This window comes from Rhinoraja longicauda, chromosome 17 (assembly GCF_053455715.1).
Source record: "Rhinoraja longicauda isolate Sanriku21f chromosome 17, sRhiLon1.1, whole genome shotgun sequence".
Lineage (NCBI taxonomy): Eukaryota > Metazoa > Chordata > Chondrichthyes > Rajiformes > Arhynchobatidae > Rhinoraja > Rhinoraja longicauda.
The window spans coordinates 33,276,512-33,300,847 of NC_135969.1; the positions used below are offsets into that span (position 1 = coordinate 33,276,512).

General features: G+C 41.4%; 1 protein-coding gene across 6 annotated transcripts in view; it reads left to right on the top strand.

The window, feature by feature from the left end:
- The window catches only part of LOC144601918 (contactin-4-like), a 1,542,817-nt gene that overhangs the window by 1,089,378 nt on the left and 429,103 nt on the right, over window positions 1-24,336 (top strand). For all 6 annotated transcript variants that reach the window (XM_078414484.1, XM_078414490.1, XM_078414489.1 and 3 more), the window contains one exon: window positions 4,434-4,529. In XM_078414484.1, coding sequence (XP_078270610.1) covers window positions 4,434-4,529 — 96 coding nt within the window. The remainder of the gene's footprint in view (window positions 1-4,433; window positions 4,530-24,336) is intronic.

Consider the following 24,336-nt stretch of genomic DNA (forward strand, 5'->3'; position numbering starts at 1 on the left):
TACCATCTCTTTTAATTTGATATTTTATTTGTCCTGATACAAAGTGGGGGAGCCCAGCCCACCCTTGTTTCAGTCTCATTATGAATTGAACACATACATGTTTGAAATAGAACTGCTACATGAGTATTTGATATTTTATGTTTTTAGTTTAGTTTAGAGACACTTTGTGGGGGAAAAAAGCCCTTCAGCCCACCGAGTCCACGCCAACCAGCGATCCACGTACACTCGCACTATCCTACACACTAGGGACAATTTACAATTACATCAAAGCCAATTAACGCACAAACGAGTACGTCTTTGGAATGTGGGAGGAAACCAAAGTACCCAGAGAAAACCCACTCCATCACAAGGAGAACGTACAAACTCCGTGCTGGCATCATCCGTAGACAGGATCAAACCTGGGTCTCTGGCGCTGTAAGGCAGCAACTCTACCGCTACACCACCTTGTTAATGTTCGATATATTTGATCATAATGCTCGATATTTCATATTTCATATTTCATATTTCAGATACAGCGCGGAAACAGGCCTTTTCGGCCCACCAAGTCCGCACCGCCCAGCGATCCCCGCACACTAACACTATCCTACACACACTAGGGACAATTTTTACATTTTTACAATTTTTACATTTACCCAGTCAATATTTGATTATAATTTCTAATGGTTTGGTTAAGTTATCATATTTTCAGAATAAACTGGTAAAATATTATACAATGTGACATCAGAAGAAATAAAATATTTTAAAGTATTTTAAATGTTGAAAACAAAATTCAGTTTGTTGCCAATTTAATTACATTAAAGTTTTGGACAAAGTAAAATTTCTCAACTGAAAGTAAATGGATAAGTCTGACTGTAAATTATTTAAAACTTGCATCCAAATTGGTAATTTAAACAGCTGCCAGCATTCCTGGAGAAAACCACTGTAGCTTTTGATAAGCTTTGTTTGCTTTTAAGTAATTAACAAATTAAAAAAGCTTCTCTTTGGTTCTCTTATGAGCTTTAGAAGATCAGCATATGTCGGCAGTGTAATAAAATATTCCATGTATATTTATGAGCATAGATATCACTAACTCCAAAACGTTGAAGCAACATTTTCTGCAATGAAATGAAATGCTTATGTGTAGTCATGTTATAGATTAATATTCATACAGTATTCTGTGCCAATGATCAAAGCTTTAGTGCATCAGTACAGAACTCAAAGTATCGTTGTTTGACTTGAGTTTCAGAATATGCCCTCTGAATAATTTAGCATTGTTCTATACATTGAGAGAATCTTATCTGTGGAATTCTTTGCCACAGAAAGCTGTGGATGCCAAGTCAGTGGATATTTTTTAAGGCAGAGATGAAGAGATTCTTGATTAGTACAGGTGTCAGAGGTTATGAGGAGAAGGTAGGAGAATGGGGTAAGGAGGGAGAGATAGATCACCCATGATTGAATGGTGGAGTAGACATGATGGGCCGAATGGCCTAATTCTACTCCTATTCCTTATGACCATATATATTGTGGGCCGAAGGGCCTGTTCCTGTGCTATACTGTTCTATGTTCCATGTTCTAGGTCAACAGGGTCCTGAATCAAATTTAGCTCATGCATAAAACAAACTATTGCAGAAAATGAAAATCTGGGTAAAAAAGCAGAAAATGCTGCAGATAATCAGCAAATTAGGCAGCATCCGGGGGAAAGATACACTCAATGAATGGAAGGTCATCAAATTGAAACTTGAACTCTCCATGATTGGCTGAGTATATCCAACATTTTTTATTTTTTATGCCTGGCTAGATTAACATCAGAGAAGCAAGTGTTCCAGCACAAAGAAAGAGATTCCCAGCACAATCACTTTCAGCACTGGATCTCATGATTAATTAAAGACGTACAAACAGCTAAGAAGGACACTCAGCCAAAGTAGTTCCTGTAAGTCCATGTGGTGCTTCTCAGCAGCTGTTTGCTGGCTGTTCCCTTTGGAGCTACCATGCCAGGGCCAGTTTGATTCAGTATCAAATGTCTAAAGTAAATGTGTGCTTTCTGCAGCAGGTGGGATAATGTTGGGGATGGGGATGAGGTGAATAACATGAAGGATGTAAAAACATGGAAAATTTGTGATGAAGTGAAAACTCAGGTCGGCACAGAATGGAATGTTGAAATGATTGAATATGCAGGTTAAACGCTGGAGAATTGTACACAATTATAAAAAGTGTATTTCAACGTTCCAGTGGTCCAGTACCGTAACTGTTATCAACGTAATAATTGTCATTTTTTTAGATTATGTTAGGTAAACTCATTAAATATCTTGTATTTTAAAAATATAAATCATTTGTTTAACCTTCTCATTTTGGATTATACAGTCAATTTTTGGAAATTAGAATGTTGCATAATAGGACATGAAGTACAGATGTCTTTTTTTTCCCACTATTTGAATAATTTTATAACCATTGCATTCATAATTGTTTCTGGAGTATTAGATACTATAATCATGCACATAATATAGTATCCTCCATCCATTAATGTAATTACCAATCTGTTTATTTATCATGATAATTAAGCTGAGTGGTCGCATGGGTTGTCATTTTACAGCTTTTGCCTCCATCCCCAGAGTTAATAAATTTAAAGCCTTTTCTGCTCTCGTGATACTGTACTTTAGCTATTGTATGCCCAGTTCAGGCACTGGAAATGGTAAAGGATTCTGGAGTCTCTGGACATGAATTTGGGTTCCCAAGTTGAATTTTTGACAGTCAAGCAAAGGGATAGTGTGAAAAAAGGATGCACAAAATTCAGCCTTCTTATGGGTCGGGTAACATCATTGTTTAGAATTGACTATTGAGTTTGTTGTATATTCAGACCTACATCATTTTATTTTTGTAATATATTTATTAGTGTAATTAGAATGAAGCCAGACATTGCTTTTGCCTCATACGTACATGAAGAGGTCATCCATTGAGAGCAGAAAATATGAGTATTCTAGCCTGAAGATAGGCACAAAATGCTGGACTAACTAGGCAGCATCTCTGGAGAGAAGGAATGGGTGACGTTTCAGGTTGAGACTTCTTTAGACTGAGCGCAGGGGAGAGGGAGACTAGGGATATGGAAGGGTAAGGTGTGAAAATGACAGATCAAACCAGAAGATTGAAGGAAATGTAGAATGGTTCATTGTTAGCTGAGGGGAAGGTGACAATGAGGCATACAATCAGTAAAATATAATCTATTTTCTAAGTAGTCTAGCAATTGTTCAGGTCCCAGTAAGGAGCAATAGTAGCAATCCCACCATCAGCACCATTCGCTTAATCCAGCTAAAGAGTTCAATGTGAACCGTCTTCATGAAACATGATTTATTCTTTGAGGTCCTTTGAGATTGCTGATTTAACTTGCAGGGTGTATGCGTTTTCAAAAAAATTGAACACATGTTGGCGGCTCAGATTTTACGTTGTGGGCCTTGCAGCCTGCTCTTGAGCTCCTCATTCTCTTGAGCTTGTTTTTCCTGAATAAGGCTGGCCCTGAATGATGAGACCCTGAGCAGCAGAAGGGTCAGCATGAGTTGGCCAGAACAAGCTTAGACTATGAAACCTGTCTGGAAATCCAAAGCATAGGAATAAATATTAAAATTAATATAGTTTTACAGTACAAAATGAATGAAAGGCAATGGAGCAAGATCATCTAACAGTACTTAAAAGTCATTAAAAAAAAAAAGACGAATTAAAAATTGTAAATGATCTTATTCTAGGTCTTTTTCCCTGCTTCACAACAATCCTCATTCGAATCTAGTGTCCATTACAGAGCATGGCTGGCAGACTTTAGCTAGTAAATTTGGTACTTCTATGTTGTAAGTGAGACCTGATATTTGTGCACACTTTCACTATTTTGTGCAGAGCAACTAGCAAGATACTATCTGCGAAATTGGGTGTCCATAATGTCAGATTTTTAATCCATGGTTTATTCCTTAATTCATAATAACAAAATACTTTTTTCTCCTGTGATCATATCATATCATATATATATATGTAGCGCGGAAACAGGCCTTTTCGGCCCACCAAGTCCGCGCCGCCCAGCGATCCCCGCACACTAACACTATTAACACTATCCTACACACACTAGGGACAATTTTTACATTTACCCAGCCAATTAACCTACATACCTGTACGTCTTTGGAGTGTGGGAGGAAACCGAAGATCTCGGAGAAAACCCACGCAGGTCACGGGGAGAACGTACAAACTCCTTACAGTACAGCACCCGTAGTCAGGATCGAACCTGAGTCTCTGGCGCTGCATTGTTAGTGAGCTGGGTATACATGGGAATGTGAAACATAATACATTTCAAAGAAGCAGCACATGTATATAATTTTGTTTTTGTCATTCATTTTTCACATGTTTATCAGAACAACTGACATTTGCTTTCAAAGGAACATGATCTGACATAATAGCTCTTCCACTTTTCTTTCACGCAGATCTTGAAAACTTCAAAGGGAAATCGAGAAATAATGTGTCGGTCCGAGAAGAGCAAGGAGTTGTGTTGCTTTGTGGTGCTCCATCACATTCTACAGGTAGACCTTGTATTTCACTTGCTGACAGGTTGTTTTATGTGATTCCACAGAATACGTCTGGCATATCGGGATTGTTTTGGAACATAAGTGCACAGTTCTGAGTTCAGGGATTGGCCATGAAAGTCAGAATGACACTGCTTGTAAAATATATTGTAAATTTTATTCAAAGTGCTCGGTGTATTCAAATAATCCAATGTTTTCCCAGCAATTCAACTTGAAGGTGTGGATAAGGGGTGACAGATCAAAGCAGACGATGATCAAGGAAAAGTAGAATGGTTCATTGTCAGTTGAGGGGAAGGTGACAACGAGGCAGACAATCAGTAAAATAGAATCTATTTTCTAAGTATTCTAGCAATTGTTCAGGTCCAAGTAAGGAGCAAGAGTAACATTCCCACCATCTTGTTGCATTAGAATTTCATTTGATTTAAGTTAAACTTGTAGATACAATAGTTGCATGACTTGGTACGTCAAGAAGTGGTGAAGTTCACAAGGTCTAATCACAAAGACAGCCTTCTTCCACCTCAAAAACATTGCCCGTCTCCGTCCATCCCTCTCCTCCACAGCTGCAGAAACCCTCATCCACGCCTTCATCACCTCCCGTCTGGACTACTGCAACAGCCTCCTCTATGGCGCACCCTCAAAAATCATCAGTAAACTTCAATACATTCAAAACTCCGCTGCCCGTCTACTCACCCACACCCCGATCCGTGACCATATCACCCCCGTCCTTTACAAACTCCACTGGCTCCCCATCCCCCAGAGAATCCAGTGCAAAATCCTCCTCATGACCTACAAAGCCCTCCATAACCTGGCCCCATCCTACCTGACTGACCTCCTCCACAGGCACACTCCCACCTGCACCCTCCGCTCTGCTGCTGCCAATCTCCTATCGCCCCCCATCCGGACCAAACTCAGATCCTAGGGGGACAGGGCTTTCTCCATCGCTGCTCCCACCCTATGGAACTCACTACCCCAAACCGTCAGAGACTCCTCCTCACTCACCACATTCAAAACATCACTGAAGTCTCACCTGTTCAGTACTGCCTTCAACCACTGAAGGTCACCTCACCTTCTGTCTCCTTTCTCTGTTCATTTACTTATTTATCTATTTATTCACTTCCCTATGTTCTTTAAATCCCTGTAAAGCATCTTTGAGTGTATGAAAAGCGCTATATAAATGTAATGCATTATTATTATTATTATTAATGTTTTCCAAGAAACGTCACCCTTGACTAAAGTAATCTGAACAAAATCTTTTCTCCCATATGCCACTGAAATTGGGTTTTGACTAATGGTTGAGGACAGTTACAGGGAGAGAATTGATATGTTTCACATCTATAATGTACCACATACTGCACGATTTATCGATGATTTTTCTCAAATATTTCTGGTTCTTGAGGTGGGTCAAACATAGCAAATAAAGGATTTCTCAAAAATGTCCACGGTAGCAGTGCACCAAAGAGAAGGCAATCAAATGGATTTCTTCATTTTTTTCTTCTGTTGATGTCAAGGAATTCAAGGAAACATCTTGCCTGGGACCTGTGGTGGAGAATTAGTTCATTTAGGAGCCTTTTGGGATTAAGCCACTGATCTCACTTTGAGATTAGAATGGTGGTGAGCACCGACACAAATGGCCACAATTTTTACATCGTGGTGATAATAGAGATCTTGCTGAAGCCTGGTGCCTCAAGGCGTTCAGGATAGAAACATGAACAGAAGATAAAAATGATCGAAGTTGGGTCTGAAAAACAATTCAGAACTGGAGGGAAAGGATGTCTTCGAGAGATCAAGAGTGGACCTCAGGTTGTTAATACCAGTAAGAGTCAATGTGAATGAAGGAATCTCAGAGCAGAAGTGAAAAAATTAAATACCAAAGGCAAAGTAGGCAACGAAAGTGTGCTGCTGCCATCATTAAATATAACTCAAAATCCTTCTATTATATGCTATTAATAACAACAATCCATTAAATGGAGGGCTTGAGAAAAAAGGCCCAAAATAGAGTCTTGGCCAAATAAGATACAAGATGAGTATTCTACACATCTCGTTTCCAAGAAAAAAACTATTGCCATGATATTCATTGTACTTCGAAGGTTGCCTGTAAGTAAAGGAGGTAAACCTTTCGATTCTGTTGGAATGTAATATAGGTTACTGAGCGAAATGAGTATCCCATGATTAACGGCCACTTAGCTTGGCTTCAGTAAAAAAATCATCTAGAAATAAGAGAGCTCTGTTTTCCACTGCTGATAGATTTCTAACTATCCCTTATTGCACAAAGACCATATTGTAAAGTGTTTTTTATCATATCCTTGTCCGCAGCTTGTCTTATCCTGTCATGTATATAGCAGTACTACAATGTGGTTTGTGAAGAGATCCGGGGTGGGGTTATTGTCAGGATCTTTGAGAGTGCTTTGTTTCATATCATTAGTCACTAGCAACCAGGATGGACATTTTCGCAAAGCTTCTAGCAAGACCCTCAAAAGACCATTGCAGCTTATAATAAAGCTCATTTATAACAGGAGGTTTGCAGGTTTTAAGCAAACTCTCTCTTTTTATGAAGTAAAGGAATCGGTGACATTTCGGGTTGAGACCTATCTTCAGTCTGACTGACATTACCTATTCCTTCTCTCCAGAGATGCTGCCTGACCTGCTGAGTTACTCCAGCTTTTTGTGTCCATCTTTGGTTGAAACTAACATCTGCAGTTCTGACACCTTCCTACACACTCTCTCTTTTGATGGTCATATCTACATGAGTGGTAGCTGTCTACAAAGGCACTAAATTCATCTTTGAGAAAGCAAGACAGCAGAAAGTTGTGTTCTTACTAAATGATTTGCATTGAGCCCTGGACTGATTTTACAACCTATGGTATCATGTGTATCCTGAGCGACCTCATTCTGAAGTTCTCAAGTGGTGTTTTCCTTCATCCCCCACCTTAATGAACATCATACGCCTCAGTCCTGAGAGTCGGTTGTAAAAATAAAACGTGGATGCACCAAATATATGTCTTTCTACCATGACAAAAAATGACTGCAGTTTCATGATAATTCTGTTACTCTGATTTCTAATAATACATCTTTGCACTAGTTCTTCCTTACTTATAGGCAGAAGGATTGGCACTTGCCTTAAACATGATCCTTATGACCTTTCTGAGGCCCTTCAATATCATGGGGTTGTAACAGCACACAAGGATGCCAATTAGTGCATTGAGCCCATGTTCACTCTTTGTGGAGAAATCTTGCTAACCTAACTTCCTTGCTCTTTCTCATGACCTGCAAATAATTATCCCTGAAGTACCTATCCACTTCCCATACAAAAATCCTGTCTGAATCCTCTTCCATCATCTTTACTGTCAGTGAGTTCCAATTTATAATACTCTCTGCATTAAAATATTTTCCCTCACACTTGCCCTGATTTCTTGGCCTTTCTCGTTAAATCTCTATCCTTTACTCTTTAAACCATTGCTGATGGTATCATTCGCTGTCTTTGTGCACTCTCTTAATATATGATAATCTGGTATACATCTATCAATTCTTCTTTTACTCCAAGGAGTTGGATCAATGTACTCTATTATGAGTAGGATGTTCATGCTATTTCCTTTTGGAACAGTTTCACACAGGCTCTTTAGATGGGACGACATCAGCAGGACATTTGCATCAATATCTGACTTATGCCATGTGATGATAATGAATGAAGGAGTCCCATAAATACAAAAGCACAATAAAGTAAGATCAAGACAGGCATCTGTATCCCTTAAGGAAACCAAATGCATTTCTTGACCTTCCTTTATGTTGCTCTTGTATTTATGAGCAGCCAAGAAAGTGTCACTCACTATAGTCAAGTCAAGTCAAGTCAAATTTATTTGTCACATACACATACTCGATGTGCAGTGAAATGAAAGTGGCAATGCCTGCGGGTTGTGCACAAAAATAATTACAGTTACAGCATATAAATAAAGTTAATAAGTTACTAAACATAGCACAAAAAGTGTCGACAAAAATTTAGTCTCTGGGGTTATAAAAGTTGACAGTCCTGATGGCCTGTGGGAAGAAGCTCCGTCTCATCCTCTCCGTTTTCACAGCGTGACAGCGGAGGCGTTTGCCTGATCGTAGCATCTGGAACAGTCCATTACTGGGGTGGCAGGGGTCCCTCATGATCTTGCTTGCTCTGGATCTGCACCTCCTGGTGTATAGGTCCTGCAGGGGGACGAGTATAGTTCCCATGGTGCGTTCTGCCGAACGCACTACTCTCTGCAGGGCCATCCTGTCCTGGGCAGAGCTGTTCCCAAACCAGACTGTAATGTTGCCGGACAGGATGCTCTCTACAGCCCCAGAGTAGAAGCAATGAAGGATCCTCAGCGACACTCTGAATTTCCTCAGTTGTCTAAGGTGGTAAAGGCGCTGCTTAGCCTTACCCACCAGTGCGGCAATGTGCGTTGCCCACGTCAGATCCTCTGCGATGCGGACTCCCAATTATTTGAAACTGCTCACCCTATCCACAATAGACCCATTTATCTCGAGTGGCGTGTACGTCCTTGGATGTTTAGCCCTTCTGAAGTCCACAATCAGCTCCTTTGTTTTAGTGACATTCAAGAGGAGGCTATTGTCCTGACACCAGAGTGCCAGATCAGCCACCTCCTCCCGGTAGGCCTTCTCATCGTTGTTGGAGATCCGGCCCACCACCACAGTGTCATCAGCAAACTTGATGATGGAGTTTGAGCTGAACCTGGCCCCACAGTCATGTGTGTACAGGGAGTACAGTAGAGGGCTAAGGACGTAGCCCTGGGGGGATCCTATGTTCAGGGTGAGGGAGCTAGATGTGTGTTCCCCCATCCTGACCACTTGGGGCCTGGCAGTGAGAAAGTCCAGGACCCAGGCACACAGAGGGGTGCTAAGCCCCAGTTCCAGCAGCTTCTCAACCAGTCTGCTGGGGACTATTGTGTTGAATGCTGAACTAAAGTCAATGAACAGCATCCTCACATAGCCCCCCTGGCTGTCCAGATGAGAGAGAGCGGTGTGTAGAACCTGGGAGACCGTATCATCCGTGGACCTGTTCGGACAGTATGCGAACTGTAGTGGGTCCATGTTGCGAGGAAGGAGGGCGCAGATGTGCTTCTTGACTAGCCCCTCAAAGCATTTCATGACAACCGAGGTGAGGGCCACCGGTCGGTAGTCATTTAAACACGCTGGAGAGGCATTCTTTGGCACCGGTACAATGATGGATCTTTTGAAGCATGCAGGGACCACGGACTTTGCCAAGGAGAGGTTGAATATTGTGGTGAGCACTGGAGCAAGCTGAGTAGCACAAGACTTTAGTACTCGCCCAGATATACCATCTGGGCCTCCAGCTTTCCTCGTGTTCACACGCGTCAGAGCCCACCTCACCTCATGCTCGGACACCGAGAATGTGTGCACATCCCCGGCGGTGGATCCCCCTCCAGCCTCGCTAGCCAGCGCCCCTTCGGTGCTGTTTTTAGACGGCAAGCTGGTGGTGTTACCCGTCTCAAACCGTGTGTAAAAAGAGTTCAGGTCATCAGCTAAGGAGGAGCCGGCACTTCCGGTTGAGGGAAGCGGTCCTTACATTATCTGTAAGGTGTTTCTGCGCCGAGCTTTCGCCCGACCTAAGGTCCCCATGCCTTGCTCTGATCCCTTGACCAGGCCGCGCACACTGGTTCCCCGTGAGTGGTTCGACCCACTCACCCCTTACGGTTCTAGACACTGGACTTAGATGCAGGAGCTCTTATAGTGCAGAAAAATTCAATCAGACCAGATTTGAAAACCAGGGTTTAAATGGAAAAGGCTTTTATTTAGCGCTTGAGACCTAATAATTCTATTAGGTCTCCAACTCTACAGTAAGGAGGGGAGCTTCAAAAAATAAAAATATCCCTTAGGCCCACATCTCCTTTACAAGGGCAGGCAGGTCCCATCTCTTAATGTTCCCTATTTTGATCTATTTTGATTTGTACATAATTACATGTTTTTCCCAAGACTTTTGTTTTGTGCTGTTTCCACCCGGCATATTTAAGCCTCCATCTTCCATCCCAGCCTCTTGCGGGTACAGGCACTGCCCGACTTCCGTGATAGGTGACTTACATAAACTCACACCACCTAAGCAATTCTTTAAGCTCAGAGACGCCCACGTGGTCTCCGCTTCAGAGGTCCCCCGTGGTCTCGGCGTGGAAGCTCCCACATGGTCTCCCTGTCAAATAGTAAATCTATACTTGCGCAGTAGCACTTCTGTTTCCGACTTACGTACCCTCTGAGTTTTTCAGTTTAGTTTAGAGATACAGTGCGGAAACAGGCCCTTCGGCCCACAGAGTCCGCACTGACCAGTGATCCTCGCACATTAACTACACACACTAGGGGCAATTTTATATTTATACCAAGCCAATTAACCTACAAACCTGTACAATTTTGGAGTGTGGGAGGCAACCGAAGATCTCGGAGAAAACCCACGCAGGTCACGGAGAAAACCCATAAACTCCTTACAGACAAGAACCCATAGTTGGGATCGAACCCGAGTCTCTGGCGCTGTAAGGCAGTAGCTTTACCGCTATGCCTCCATGCTGCCCCGTGCGCAAGGATTTGCAGGTTGTAACCCTTACGTAAGTGGAGGAGAGTCTGAATATTATTCCTTTTCCCAATTCCTCCAACTACAAACACACTTGCTACAAACACAAACTTGCTACAAACTACAAACACACTTGCTCCTGTCCTCGGACATATTGCTAATCTCTCCTCCCCATTGCATGGACAATTTCCAGTGGCCTCACTTTCCTCCAATCGTGTGCCGTTTAGGGAACAGCTTCTACAACTTCACAGCCTTCATTTTAACGCTTCAATTATACATGCAGCACAGGATGATTTACTTTGGCTGTCTAACTCTGAAATTTACTACAATCTGTGTCATGAACTCTGTTTGAACTGCACAAAGGGACCATTAGAATTTCAGGCCAACCGATTCTTTGTCTCAAACCTATTGTTGCAACAGAGTTAGTTGTTTGCTGCAACTTGAGCAGAACTGGAGCCTGATCTATTAAATAATTTATGCAGTTCTCATAAATACTTTAGTAATCTGCAGTAGTTAACTTAAAGAGTGTAGAGGCTGTCTTATTCCATTGTGATCTTCAGTGAACTAAATTTTGCTGGAAAATAATGAAGATTAGGAAAGCGAGAAAATTATCTTTGTTTTAAAGCTGGCCTGAGCAAGGAATCTTTCAAAGTCTTCCAAGATTATAACTGAACAAGTTGAGCTATCCATATATCTTTGGCATGGAAATATATGCAAATACACGTAACAACTGTGAGATACTACAATAACAAGATTTAAATAAAATCTATACATGCCTTTCATTCGTAATACTGGATAGAAGGATTCATGATATTGACACTCATTTCTATTAATAAGTTCTACTAATAAAACATTTAATTCCAGACAATTTTCTTGTATGTTCTTGTTCAACAAAATCACTTGTGTTTATATTATGTGAGAAGTATATCATCTGACAATGAACTGTCAAGTGCTTTATATTAGCATTTGTTCATTTCAAACCTTAATTATTTTTGTTATAATGTTGGTTTTCCTCTAACCATGGGCAGCACGGTGGCGCAGGGTAGAGTTGCTGCCTTACAGCGAATGCAGCTCCGGAGACCCGGGTTCGATCCTGACTATGGATGCTGTCTGTACGGAGTTTGTACGTTCTTCCCGTGACCTGCGTGGGTTTTCTCTGAGATCTTCGGTTTTCTCCCACACTCCAAACACGTATAGATTTGTTGGTTAATTGGCTTGGTAAATGTGGTTTTTTTTAATTGGCCCTCGTGGGTATAGGATAGTGTTAATGTGCGGGGATCGCCGGTCGGTGTGGACCCGGTAGGCCGAAAGGGCCTGTTTCCTCACTGTATCTCTAAACTAAACTAACATTATGGTGGATATTTAGATTTTAGAAGGAAGCTTATTACTTTGTGTGATATGTTCTCAGTAAAAAGCACGGGCTCTATTATGTTTATATTTCTAAAGAAATAGACTTTGTGGTATCTGACAGCTTAATGTTACACCTTCGTGAATATCTAAAATTCCAGATTGAAACTTCACTGGAAAGCTGATTAACTAATTTAAGACGGGGTAAATCGGCAAACGAATTAATTGACGTGGTAGTTCTTAGTTCTTGGATCCTGATCTGAAATTGCCAATCGTTTTGTAACTGAGCAATAATTCACAGACTGCAATGTGCACAGTTAATAAGTTACAAGATAAGAGACAGCTTCAAATCACTGTAGCAGGGTGAGGAATGACATGCCGATGAAGTACACTTTGATTGAACATGTAGCTGATCTGTTATCACCGGTCTCCAAATGTGAAATATCACGTCTCTGGTGCAGGCATTGATGCGATGGGCTTCCTTTGTTGCAGGAGCTTGTAAAGAGAAAAGTTTTGAAAATTTATTGTTCCTGATGTTCTCTTCTTCAATTTTGACAAGTTATATTATATTCCAACTGTTTATATTTCATGATTACCTCGATGTTACAAAGGGTGGGTATTAGAATCAAGTAGAAATGAAGGGAACCAAACCCTTACTCCAAAAACCGCAGCGGTCAGGGTGGCCTCATTATCTGGAACGAGGTGACCTGCCAGCAGAGAGGAGAGGGAGTCGGGGAATGCCACTAACTTGTCGGAGGGCTTTACTTCACCATCTTCACTTTATTCAAGCAGCAAGTTCCCACTATCTTTTTTTTGTATTTTCGAATACAGCAGCAAAGCGATGGGGAAAAGGAGGCGAGATTGTCAGAGAATTCTATTAAATTTGAACTTAAATCTATATTATCGTGTTTTGAGCTCTGTCGATGTTATCCTGAGAGCGTTGGAAGTTTTTTACTTTCTTGGCAGAGTTGGACATTAATCCAATAACATTTTTGAACATGTCTAAAAAGAATAGTTCGTACTCTCGCTAAGAGTATGCATTACTTTATCAGGAAAATTAAGATGATTCTTTGTATGATTTGATTGCTGCTATTTGTTCATATAGATTGTGCTTGATTATTAATAAAATACAAAGAACTGCAGATAGAAACATAGAAACATCGGTGCAGGAGTAGGCCATTTGGCCCTTCGAGCCAAAACCGCCATTCAATATGATCATGGCTGATCATCCAGAATCAGTACCCCATTCCTGCTTTCTCCCCATTTCCCTTGATTCCATTAGCCCTAAGAGCTATATCCAACTCTCTCTTGAATACATCCAGTGAATTGGCCTCCGCTGCCTTCTGTGGCAGAGAATTCCACAGATTCACAACTCTCTGGGTTTCCTCACCTCAGTCCTAAATGGCCTACACCTTATTTTTAAACTGTGACCCCTGCTTGCTTCTGGACTCCCCCAACATCGAGAACATTTTTCCTGCATCTAGCCTGTCCAATCCCTTAATAATTTGATATGTTTCTATGAGATCCCCTCTGGTTTACAAAAAAAAGACACAAAGTGCTGGATTAACTCAGCGAATCAGACAGCATCTCTGGATGGGTGATGTTTCTGGTCGGGACCTTACTTTAGTCTGATTGTAGTGGGACGGAGCCTGGCAAGGGATACAGTTGATGCAGGTGATGGGGAGTTGTGATTGTCAGATGGCTGGACAAAGGCCAAAGATGAAAAGACAAAAGATAGTGAGAAAAGAGGCATGAAATGTAAATCCAGTGGAAGGAATATGGGTGGAAGGGGAAAAGGAGGCGAGATTGTTGGAGAAATGTGTGCACGGTCAGGTGGACATGGGGAAGAGTGGCGGGAATAAAAAGCCGGCAATTGTAGATTGCATCTGAACAATTGCACAAAATAATGAATATTTTATAAATGGGTTACCACCGAATGATTTACAGATTACAAGCTACTTTTCCAAACATGTTGTGCATAAAATATGTTCCCGTTTTCTTGACAGCATCTGTAATGCTCAGTTTTGTAGGTAAATGATCATTGGCTTAGTTTCCTCAATGAAACTAATTAATATATTCCAATGTAAGTAGAAAACATTCTTAAAAGTGAATTTCAGTTGCTCAAAACGTGGTTACTCAAACTGTATGCATTGGCAACAATTGAGTTCAAGAGCCATAGTAATGCAAATAGGATTAGCTTAGATGGAGCATCTTGGTCAGCATGGATTAGTTGGGCCAAAGAGCCTGTTTCCGTGCTGTCTGACTCTGTGATTGATTAAATGCAATGCTGAAAAAGGCAAATCTAGTCAGCTCATTTCCTCCCTTTTTAAAATGAAGAGAAAACACATCTTCAACCTGATTATTAAAAGAAGGACAATAATAATTTCATGAACATTCACTTGCATTCTCTTTACAAAGATTCCAGAATCAAGCACTGAAAGTAATTTAAGTTGGGAAGAATTTCTGTTGCAGTAAATTGTTGAAAGAACTGAACAGATCTGGAGAGGCAAAGAGATATTCAATGTTTCAGGTCAAAAGACACTGCATCGGAGCTCAGAGTACACAGGGAAGATAGTTAGCATATGCAAGTGAGGAATGAGTAGGAAGTAGGTTGAAATATTAAAAAATAAAAATAAGTTAGGCAGATGGAGTCAGGTGGGAGAGGGCAGGGAAACATGTACAGTCAGAGACTGGTAGGTGGTAGAAGGAACGAGATAAGGGCGGGTTGATGGGCAAATGGAACCAGGTTGTGGGGGTGGTGATGATGATGAATGGGGAGTGTGAAGGGTGGACCGTAATCAAAAGGAAAGTGACCCTGGGTGGACTGGTGTGGGTGAGAGTGAAACACAGCAGTAGTGGGTTAATCCCTCTTATTAACAAGAAATGCCTTCTCCATCCCTCCCTCCGGTCCCATTATTTAGAAGTTAATATTGAATTTAACAATTTCAGGTAACCCACCTTTCTAACTTGGTTCCATCTGCCCATCATTCGTCCCTGATTTGGGTCCATCTATCATCCACCAGTGTTTATTTCTACCTTTTCTTTTCCCTCCCCAACCTGACTCCATCTGCCTCATTTATTATTTCTAATGTTTACACCTCTTGCTGACCAGCCTCTGGCACAACGCTCCCCTCGCGTCTTCCCCTATCTGGATCTATCTGCTCATCATCCCTTTCTTATCTGCATCTGCCCATCAACCGCCAGTCTCTGCTTCTACACTTCCCCTCCCTTCCCCTACCTGACTCCATCTGCCGATTATTTTTTTAATGTCTCTTAGGTACACCTGTTGCCTACCATCCTTTATCACATATCCTCCTTACCCCCCTTCTCATCTGGTTTCATTTGCCCATCATCCCCTTCCTCTCATCTAGTTCTACCTATCACCTACAAGCTTCAGTCTCACCACTTACCTCTGTATCCTGGCTATCTTTCCTCTATATTCTCAATCCTGAGGCGAAGACTCAATCTGAAATGTCAACCATCCCTTTGCCTCCTCAGGTGCTGCTTAACCTGCTGTGTTTTGTTTTCCTTCATGTCCCAGCATGAGCAGTGTCTTGTATCTCCATTCGAGAGGTAATGCCTTTGCACACAAACTAGTCACTGACGTCCAAACTGATGTCTTTAAAAGAGTGGTGATGAGAGTACTGTATTTCTTTTGTTATATGAACTTCCAAATTGTCTTTGACAAAGCATCACATAACTGACATGTTAGCAAAATTGAAGTCCTTAGGATTGAAAGAACAGTGACAGTGTAAACAAGAGGAGAAAGTAGACTGAAGCTTAATGATTGTTTTTCATAGATTGATAGTCTCCTGGGGCTAGTATTTTTCATAGATCGATATTCCTCTGGGACTGATATCAGAATCATTTCCTGATTTATATTCAGCATATAATTGGGTAAATGGCATAATTCCTTAGTTTGCTTACAGTGTGAAACTCAGAAATATAACTCGCAGCAAGGAGAATAGCTGTACATTTCACAAGAATAATCAAATACTACAACTCTGGGAACAGAAGGGTATTAAAAATATAGGAGATTGCTATGAAGGAAATAATTTTTTGACATTTTCCCAATTGAGAAATAAATATCAAATTCCAGGGAATAGTATTTTTTTCTATTATCAATTACAATCTTTTTTAAGGGAAAAGTTAGGTAATTCAATGTCTCTATTTCAGATTAAAGGAATGGAATCCTTGTTTCAGGGCAAGGGAACAAAAAAATTTATATCATCAATGTATAAATTATTACAAAAATCTAGTCCAAAGACAGGAATTCAAAAATCAAGACAAAGATGGGAAACAGATCTTAATATTATTATTGATGAACCAAGCTGGGAAAGACTGTGTTTAGATAGTATGAAAAATACTATTAATGTGAGATATAGTTTATAATAATAATAATAATAATGCATTTTATTTATATAGCGCTTTTCATATACTCAAAGACGCTTTACAGAGATTTTGAGAACATAGGGAAATGAATAAATAGATAAATAAGTAAATAAATAAATGAACAGAGAAAGGAGACAGAAGGTGAGGTGACCTTCAGTGGTTGAAGGCAGTACTGAACAGGTGAGACTTCAGCGATGTTTTGAATGTGGTGAGTGTGGAGGAGTCTCTAACGGTTTGGGGTAGTGAGTTCCATAGGGTGGGAGCAGCGATGGAGAAAGCCCTGTCCCCCCAGGATCTGAGTTTGGTCCGGATGTGGGGGGATAGGAGATTGGCAGCGGCAGAGCGGAGGGTGCAGGTGGGAGTGTGCCTGTGGAGGAGGTCGGTCAGGTAGGATGGGGCCAGGTTATGGAGGGCTTTGTAGGTTATGAGGAGGATTTTGTACTGGATTCTCTGGGGGATGGGGAGCCAGTGGAGTTTATAAAGGACGGGGGTGATATGGTCACGGATCGAGGTGTGTGTGAGTAGACGGGCAGCGGAGTTTTGAATGTATTGAAGTTTATTGATGATTTTTGAGGGTGCGCCATAGAGGAGGCTGTTGCAGTAGTCCAGACGGGAGGTGATGAGGGTTTCTGCAGCTGTGGAGGAGAGGGATGGACGGAGACGGGCAATGTTTTTGAGGTGGAAGAAGGCTGTCTTTGTGATGTGTTTGATGTGTTTGTCGAAGGAGAGGGTTTGATCAAGGATGATTCCAAGATTCCGGATGTGAGGTGAGGTGGATACTGGGAGACCATCAATGTTGAGGATGAAGTTTTGGGTGGATTTGGTGAGCGTTTTTGGAACAATGATGATGATTTCAGATTTATTGCAATTGAGTTTGAGGAAGTTTGATTGAAGCCAAGATTTTATTTCAGTGATGCAGTTTGTCAGTGTAGAGTGTGTGGTGGGGGAGATTGACTTGGTGGAGATGAGGAGCTGGATATCATCGGCGAAGCAGTGGAAGTTGAGACCATGACGGCGGATTAATTGACCAAGGGGGAACAGGTAGAGGATGAAGAGGAATGGGCCAAGGACTGAGCCTTGGGGGACACCTTGGGGGAGGGGAGCGGTGGGGGATTTACAGTTGTTAATGGAGATGAACTGGTGTCTGTCAGAGAGGTAAGATTTGAACCAGGATAGGGCTGTGCCGGTGATGTTAAGGGAGGTTTCAAGTCGGGTGAGGAGAATGGAGTGATTTATGGTGTCAAAGGCGGCGCTGAGGTCAAGTAGGATGAGGATGTTGAGGTTGCCAGCGTCGGAGGAGAGGAGAATGTCGTTTGTGATTTTGAGGAGCGCAGTTTCAGTACAGTGGTTTGAGCGGAATCCGGATTGGAAAGTTTCATACAGGTTATTGGTAGAGAGGTGGTATTTGAGTTGGGAAGCTACAGCACGTTCCAAAATTTTGGACAGAAAGGGTAGGTTGGAGATTGGTCTGAAGTTGTTTGGGGTGTCTGGGTTTAGACCAGGTTTTTTCAGAATGGGGGTGACAGCAGCGATTTTGAGGGATGGCGGGACGATGCCAGTGGACAGGGAGGAGTTTATTGTTGCAGTGATAAGTGGAGAGAGAGCAGGAAGGCAGGCCTTGACAAAGCTGGAAGGGATGCGGTCCAGAGAGCAGGTGGCAGTTTTTATTCCTGTGAAGAGGTCAGAGAGGTCGGTGGTGGAGATTGGGGAGAACTGAGGCAGGGGCTGACAGGATAAGGGGGGGCAGGTGGTTTGAGGGGGAGCAGGTGCGTTGGTGGTTAAGGTGCTGTAGATGTTGTCTATTTTGCTTTCGAAGAATGAAAGGAAAGTGGTGCATTTGTCAACTGTGAATGATTGGGAGATGGTGTCCAGGGGGCTGAGGAGTTTGTTTATTGTAGAGAAGAGTGTTTTTGGGTTTCCGGAGCCAGAGTGAATTATTTGAGAGTAGTAGGTGGAGTGGGCACGGGAGAGGGCATCTTTATAGTGCTGTATGTGGCCTTTGTAGGCTTGGGAGTGAATTGTGAGACCTGTTTTGTTGCGGAGTCTTTCAAGTTGGCGGGCATGAGTTTTCATCACGCGGAGTTCAGGGGTAAACCAGGGAGCAGAGTGGGTGAAGGAAACTGTTTTGGTTTTTATAGGTGCAAGCTGGTCGAGGCAGGAGGAGAGAGTGCCGTTGTAGTAGTCAGTGAGGTCAGAGGGGCTGTGGAGGTCAACGAAGGGAGAGGCGGACATTATTTCAGAGAGGGAGGATGAGAGCGAGGTTGGTGAAACAGAGTTCAGCTTGCGGAAGTTGATTTTGCGTTTTTGCTTTGGAGCTGGGGTGGGAATGTTGACAGACATGGTGACGGCTAAGTGATCAGAGAGGGTGGGGTCGGAGCCAGAGAGGTGATGTAGATTTAGTCCAGTGGAGCAGACAAGGTCCAGAATGTGTCCACGGTTATGGGTGGGAAAATTGACGTGTTGAGTGAGGTAAATTTTATACATCAACTATATTTAACCCCGAAAAAACTAAACAATTTTAAACCAAACTCATCTGAAAGTTGTTTTAGATGCAATCAAGACGTGGGTAATTTTTTACACTCTACATGGGCATATCAGAAGGTAACTCCTTTTTGGAAAGACCTAAAAAAAAATTTGGAACAACTGATGAACAAGATCATACCAATGGATTCAAGGTTGTTTTTATTGGGAGACACAAAAGGAATAGTACCAAAGTTAATTTTAGATAAACATCAGGAGAGATTTCTCAAAATATCAATAGCAGTAGCAAAAAAATGTGTAGCGGTCACTTGGAAAGATCAAAATGAAATAAGATTTGAAAGATGTTATGCAGAAATGCGTAGTTGTATCCCATTAGAAAAAGCAACGTATAATCTGAGAAATAGATATGACTTCTTCTTGAAGGTGTGGAACCCATTCATTTTAAAGCTAGGATTAAGAATTGGAAATATTTAAATTCAGGATTGTTTTGTTACCTTTAATAAGAATTCAATAAGAAAGTACTCGGAAGTGACTCCCTCGGGACTCCAGGTTCCTCTCTTTCTCTCTTTCTTTTGCTTTTTCTTTTTCTTTCTTTTTAACTGGGGGGTGGGGGGAAGGGGGGGGTGGGGGAGGGGAGAAAATACAGAACAATACGTGTATAATCGAATTTATAATGTAGTTATTATTGTTTATTATGAAATTTAAAATGTATGAGTTCTGTTAAAACTTAAATAAAATATTTTAAAAAAGAAAAAAAAGAATGGACGCACATTAGTGTGATGAGCTGATGTGATAAAGAGAATGTAATGCTGAGAAATCTGATATTTTTTGATGGGAAGGCCATTAGCCAATCTGAACAATATATTACAGTTTTACAGGAGATTGAGGAAGAGGGATATGGGGCTATATGTCTATAATTCTGTGAGGGTGGTAGGATAAATTGATAAAGCTATTAAAAAAGCTTATGGAATTATCTGTTAAGTGAAGGTGCAGAGCATAACAATAATTATGCTGTGGTTAGTATGCTGTATTGTTCTATGTTCATTTTTGTGCAAGAGAATCAACTTATTTGGCCAAACTGTGCTGACCTGATGCCTAAAGGAATCTCATCCACAATATCTTTATCGAAGACCAACTATATATAATTTTATTTCTTTTTGATCTACATGGATAGGACAGGTTTGTAGGGATATGGACCAAGTGCAGGCAAGTGAGACTAGTGTAGCTGGGACATTGTTGGGCGAGTTGGGCCAAAGGGCCTGTTTCCACACTGTATCACTTTATGACTCTATCTATGACTCTTTAGATACATCTAGTTCTTTTGCCTTAAACTACTTTAGGGCCTGTCCCACTTAGGCGATTTTTTAGGCGACCTTTGGACCAATTTGCACATGCTGACCAAGATGTTTCATCTCATCTAGTCCCATTTCTCCACATCTGGCCCGTATCCTTTCCTATCCAAGCACTTGTCCATATGGCTGGATGTTTAAGTGACTTTTTCATTAAAAAAAAAACTCTATCCAATGATTTAAAGTGGAAATTCTGAAGGAATATTCAAGAGGAAAACAGTTTTTTCATAGAACATAGAAATGTACAGATGCAAAGTGCTGGAGAAACTCAGTAGTGTTGTGATATTGCAGGGACTACTTTGTTGTATCACAAGGACTACTTTGTTTGCCTGTGTAGTAATGTCTACATAAGAGAATGAAGTGATTAGGTGGCCACTCTGGTTCCAGGTGGCCACGGAATAAACTGCCTGGATTTAAGCTCCAGCATTATAACCTTTTAAACACGTGCACTTGTGGTCTGTCCAGAGTCTCAACAAAGGTACAACAGATACCGGACCACGAAGTACAACAGGTAGGTCAGGCAGTATCTCTGGAGCAAAAGGATGGGTGACGTTTCGTGTTGGGACCCCTCTTCAAACTTAGACTGTGAATGTAAGGAGAAACTAGACAGTTAATGGCAAGACCCTTAACAGCATTGATGAACAGAGGGATCTTGGTCTCCAAGTCCATAGCTTCCTGAAACTGGCAAAACAAGTAGATGGAGTGGTAAAGAAGGTATATGGTATGCTTGCCTTCATAGGTTGGGGTTTTGAGTAAAAGAGTCAGGAAGTCATGTTGCAGCTTTACAGGACTTTGGTTAGGCCTTATTAGAAGTATTATGTGCAGTTCCCATTACAAGAAGAATGTGGAAGCTTTGGAGAGGGTGGAGAAGACATTTAACAGAATACTTAGGAAAGAACTGCAGATGCTGTTTAAATCGAAGACAGACACAAAATGCTGGAGTAACTCTCTGGAGATGCTGCCAGTCCCGCTGAGTTACTCCAGCATTTTGTGTTTACCAGAATGCTGCCTGGATTAGAGAGTATTAGGTCAAAGGAAAGGTTGGACAAACTTGGATTGTTTTCTCTGGTGAAGAGATTAATTTAAATTGCCATTATGTTCGGCATGGACATTGGGGGCCGAAGAGCCTGTTCCTGTCTAGTTCTGTTCTATGTAGAGTCAACATGTATCAAAACTTTGAACACAACTGGAAAACTGCATGCCACATTTTGTTTAGATTCTTGATTCTCATGCTATAAAATAACACTGCAGGAAATACATGGTTCCCCAGAAATGGAGGGTTATGCTTTTCAGAAAATATTGATTAGGCTATAAATTCTTTGCAAGAAATGAGTAGAGCTGACAAAGGAGTGTTTGAGATAATGAAATGTTTGATTATATAGGTGCGAACGAACAGTTTCAAGATACAGGCAGGGCATTAACTGAGCCTCATAAGAACACATGTCCAAATTGATTATTTTATTGCAATTTTATTATTATTCATTTTATAATTTTGGAACAAATTGCAATCCTTTTGTTTTCCTCTTGAATATTCCTTCAGAATTTCCACTTTAAATCATTGGATAGAGTTTTTTTAAAAACTTGCAGGATTGTAACTTGCGCCAATTGTAGTTTGAGATTTTGTGCTTTCACAAGCTTAATGAAGAAGAAGACCCCAACCATAAAACTGGCCAGGGCGAATATTAAACATTGTTGTGCACTGTACACATTTTCAGAAATTCTAAGCAGCATTAAAAATGACATTTATGATGCTGGAAGGTACATGATAGACCGTTAAAATATGATGGTGTTGGTTTTAATTTACAATGAAACTAATTAATATATTCCAATGTAAGTAGAAAACATTCTTAAAAGTGAATTTCAGTTGCTTAAAATCTGGTTACTCAAACTGTATGTATTGGCAATAATTGAGTTCAAGAGCCATAGTTATGCAAATGGGAGACATGAGCAAGGCTTAGTGAAACACATTGGTGTATTGCCCCAGGCATCGTACAGCTCAGCCCTACCACGGAACAATGCGACTGCCATTTACAGAAAACATAACTGGGAGTGGATCCATGCCTTCTGTCGTACGTGGAACTGCAGTTTTGTTTTAACTGCATCATATTAAGAGGCATAGACACTAATGCTGCAAAACACCAGACCAACCCTGTAAATACTCTGTTTCCAGTGCTGGTATTGGCCTCAACCAATTCCATTTCTGTCCTGCAGCCACTGATAATGGCCACTGCCCATGTGCTGTTTCAATATATTCCACCTGGATCCAACACAGCAGCAAGATCCCCTCAGGATGGGTTTTGTTTTGAGTAAAGACTGGTGCAAACACATCAATCCCCATTTAAATGAATGGGATATATCAGGACCTGGAAGAATGCTAAATTGCCCCTCTTCATGCCACATGTAGCATAAGAGGTGGATAGAGAATTTTGGGCAAAGAGAACCTGTCCCATTTCAAAACCATTACAATGAATGTAATGACTTATTTAGATACAAGGAACTGCAGATGTTGGTTTACAAAAGAAGACACAGAGTGCTGGAGTAGCTCAGTGGATCAGACAGCATCTGAGGAGGACAGAAGAAGAGTCCTAACCTCATAAGTTCTAGGAGCAGAATCAGGCCACTTGGTCTTCTTCACCATTCAATCATGGCTGATCTATCTTTCCCTCTCAATCCCACTCTCCTGCCTTTGCCCTACAACCCCTGACATCCTCACTAATCTGAAACACTGCTGATCCATGTACTGAGATGCTGCATGACCCGCTGAGCTACTCCTGCACTCTGTGTCTTCTTATGTGATTTATTTATTGCCTTCTCTTTAAAGTGATGAATTGAAGCACTCGGCAATAATTAAAACAAAACTTGTAAAAAAAACAAATATATTTGAATTAGCAGGAAATCAAACTAATGTGATCTGACTGGCAGAGGATCATGGAGTTAAAGTTCCCGGTGTAATGTCGGGAAATCTCAGCAAAACAGGGCTCCACCTGGAGTTGAGCAACTGAACAAAGTGGCAGGCGTGCTGGCCTCTGTCATTGAGCACACATCGGATTAGAGTGGGTCTGTGCAAGTGTGAGACTTGCTGACGGAGGAGCAGCGCACAGCTGCCGTTCCTCTCGGTACCAGTGGCCACAACAAGCACAGTTTGCCCCTCTGTGCTAAAATGCAGAGAGCTAATTCCTGCAGCTGCCGCATTAGATGAACACCCTTGCTCCACCTTGACAAAGCAGGAACATAACGCCGCAACATTTTTTGTTCTTTTTGAAGGTGCTGTGGAATGCAAAGTCAAGGCAGCGTGTGAATTATAGATACAATTGGGGTCCTTAATATTCATTAGCAAACAATTAACTGAAGGTCACTTGCATCGAAGATCCATTTGGAATTTGGGGTATTCATGATCCAACATATGCCAGCCTCTGATAATTGTTTCAACCCTGAGAAGAAAACATCATCCAGGTTTCCAACAAAGAAGTCTTTTCTCTCATGTCTGAGAGCTCATTTCGGTGACCTTTCCTGCTCTATGGTTTAGCTGTTGGAATTGTGTGGGCTTTCGGGTTCTGCCTGATGAATAAGATGAAAGGGGACAGCAGGCAAATTTATTTTGATGGGTTTTGTAAAACAGCATGTCATAACCAGCAAGAGACTTAGTGCCTGATAACTGACAATGACAGCATGC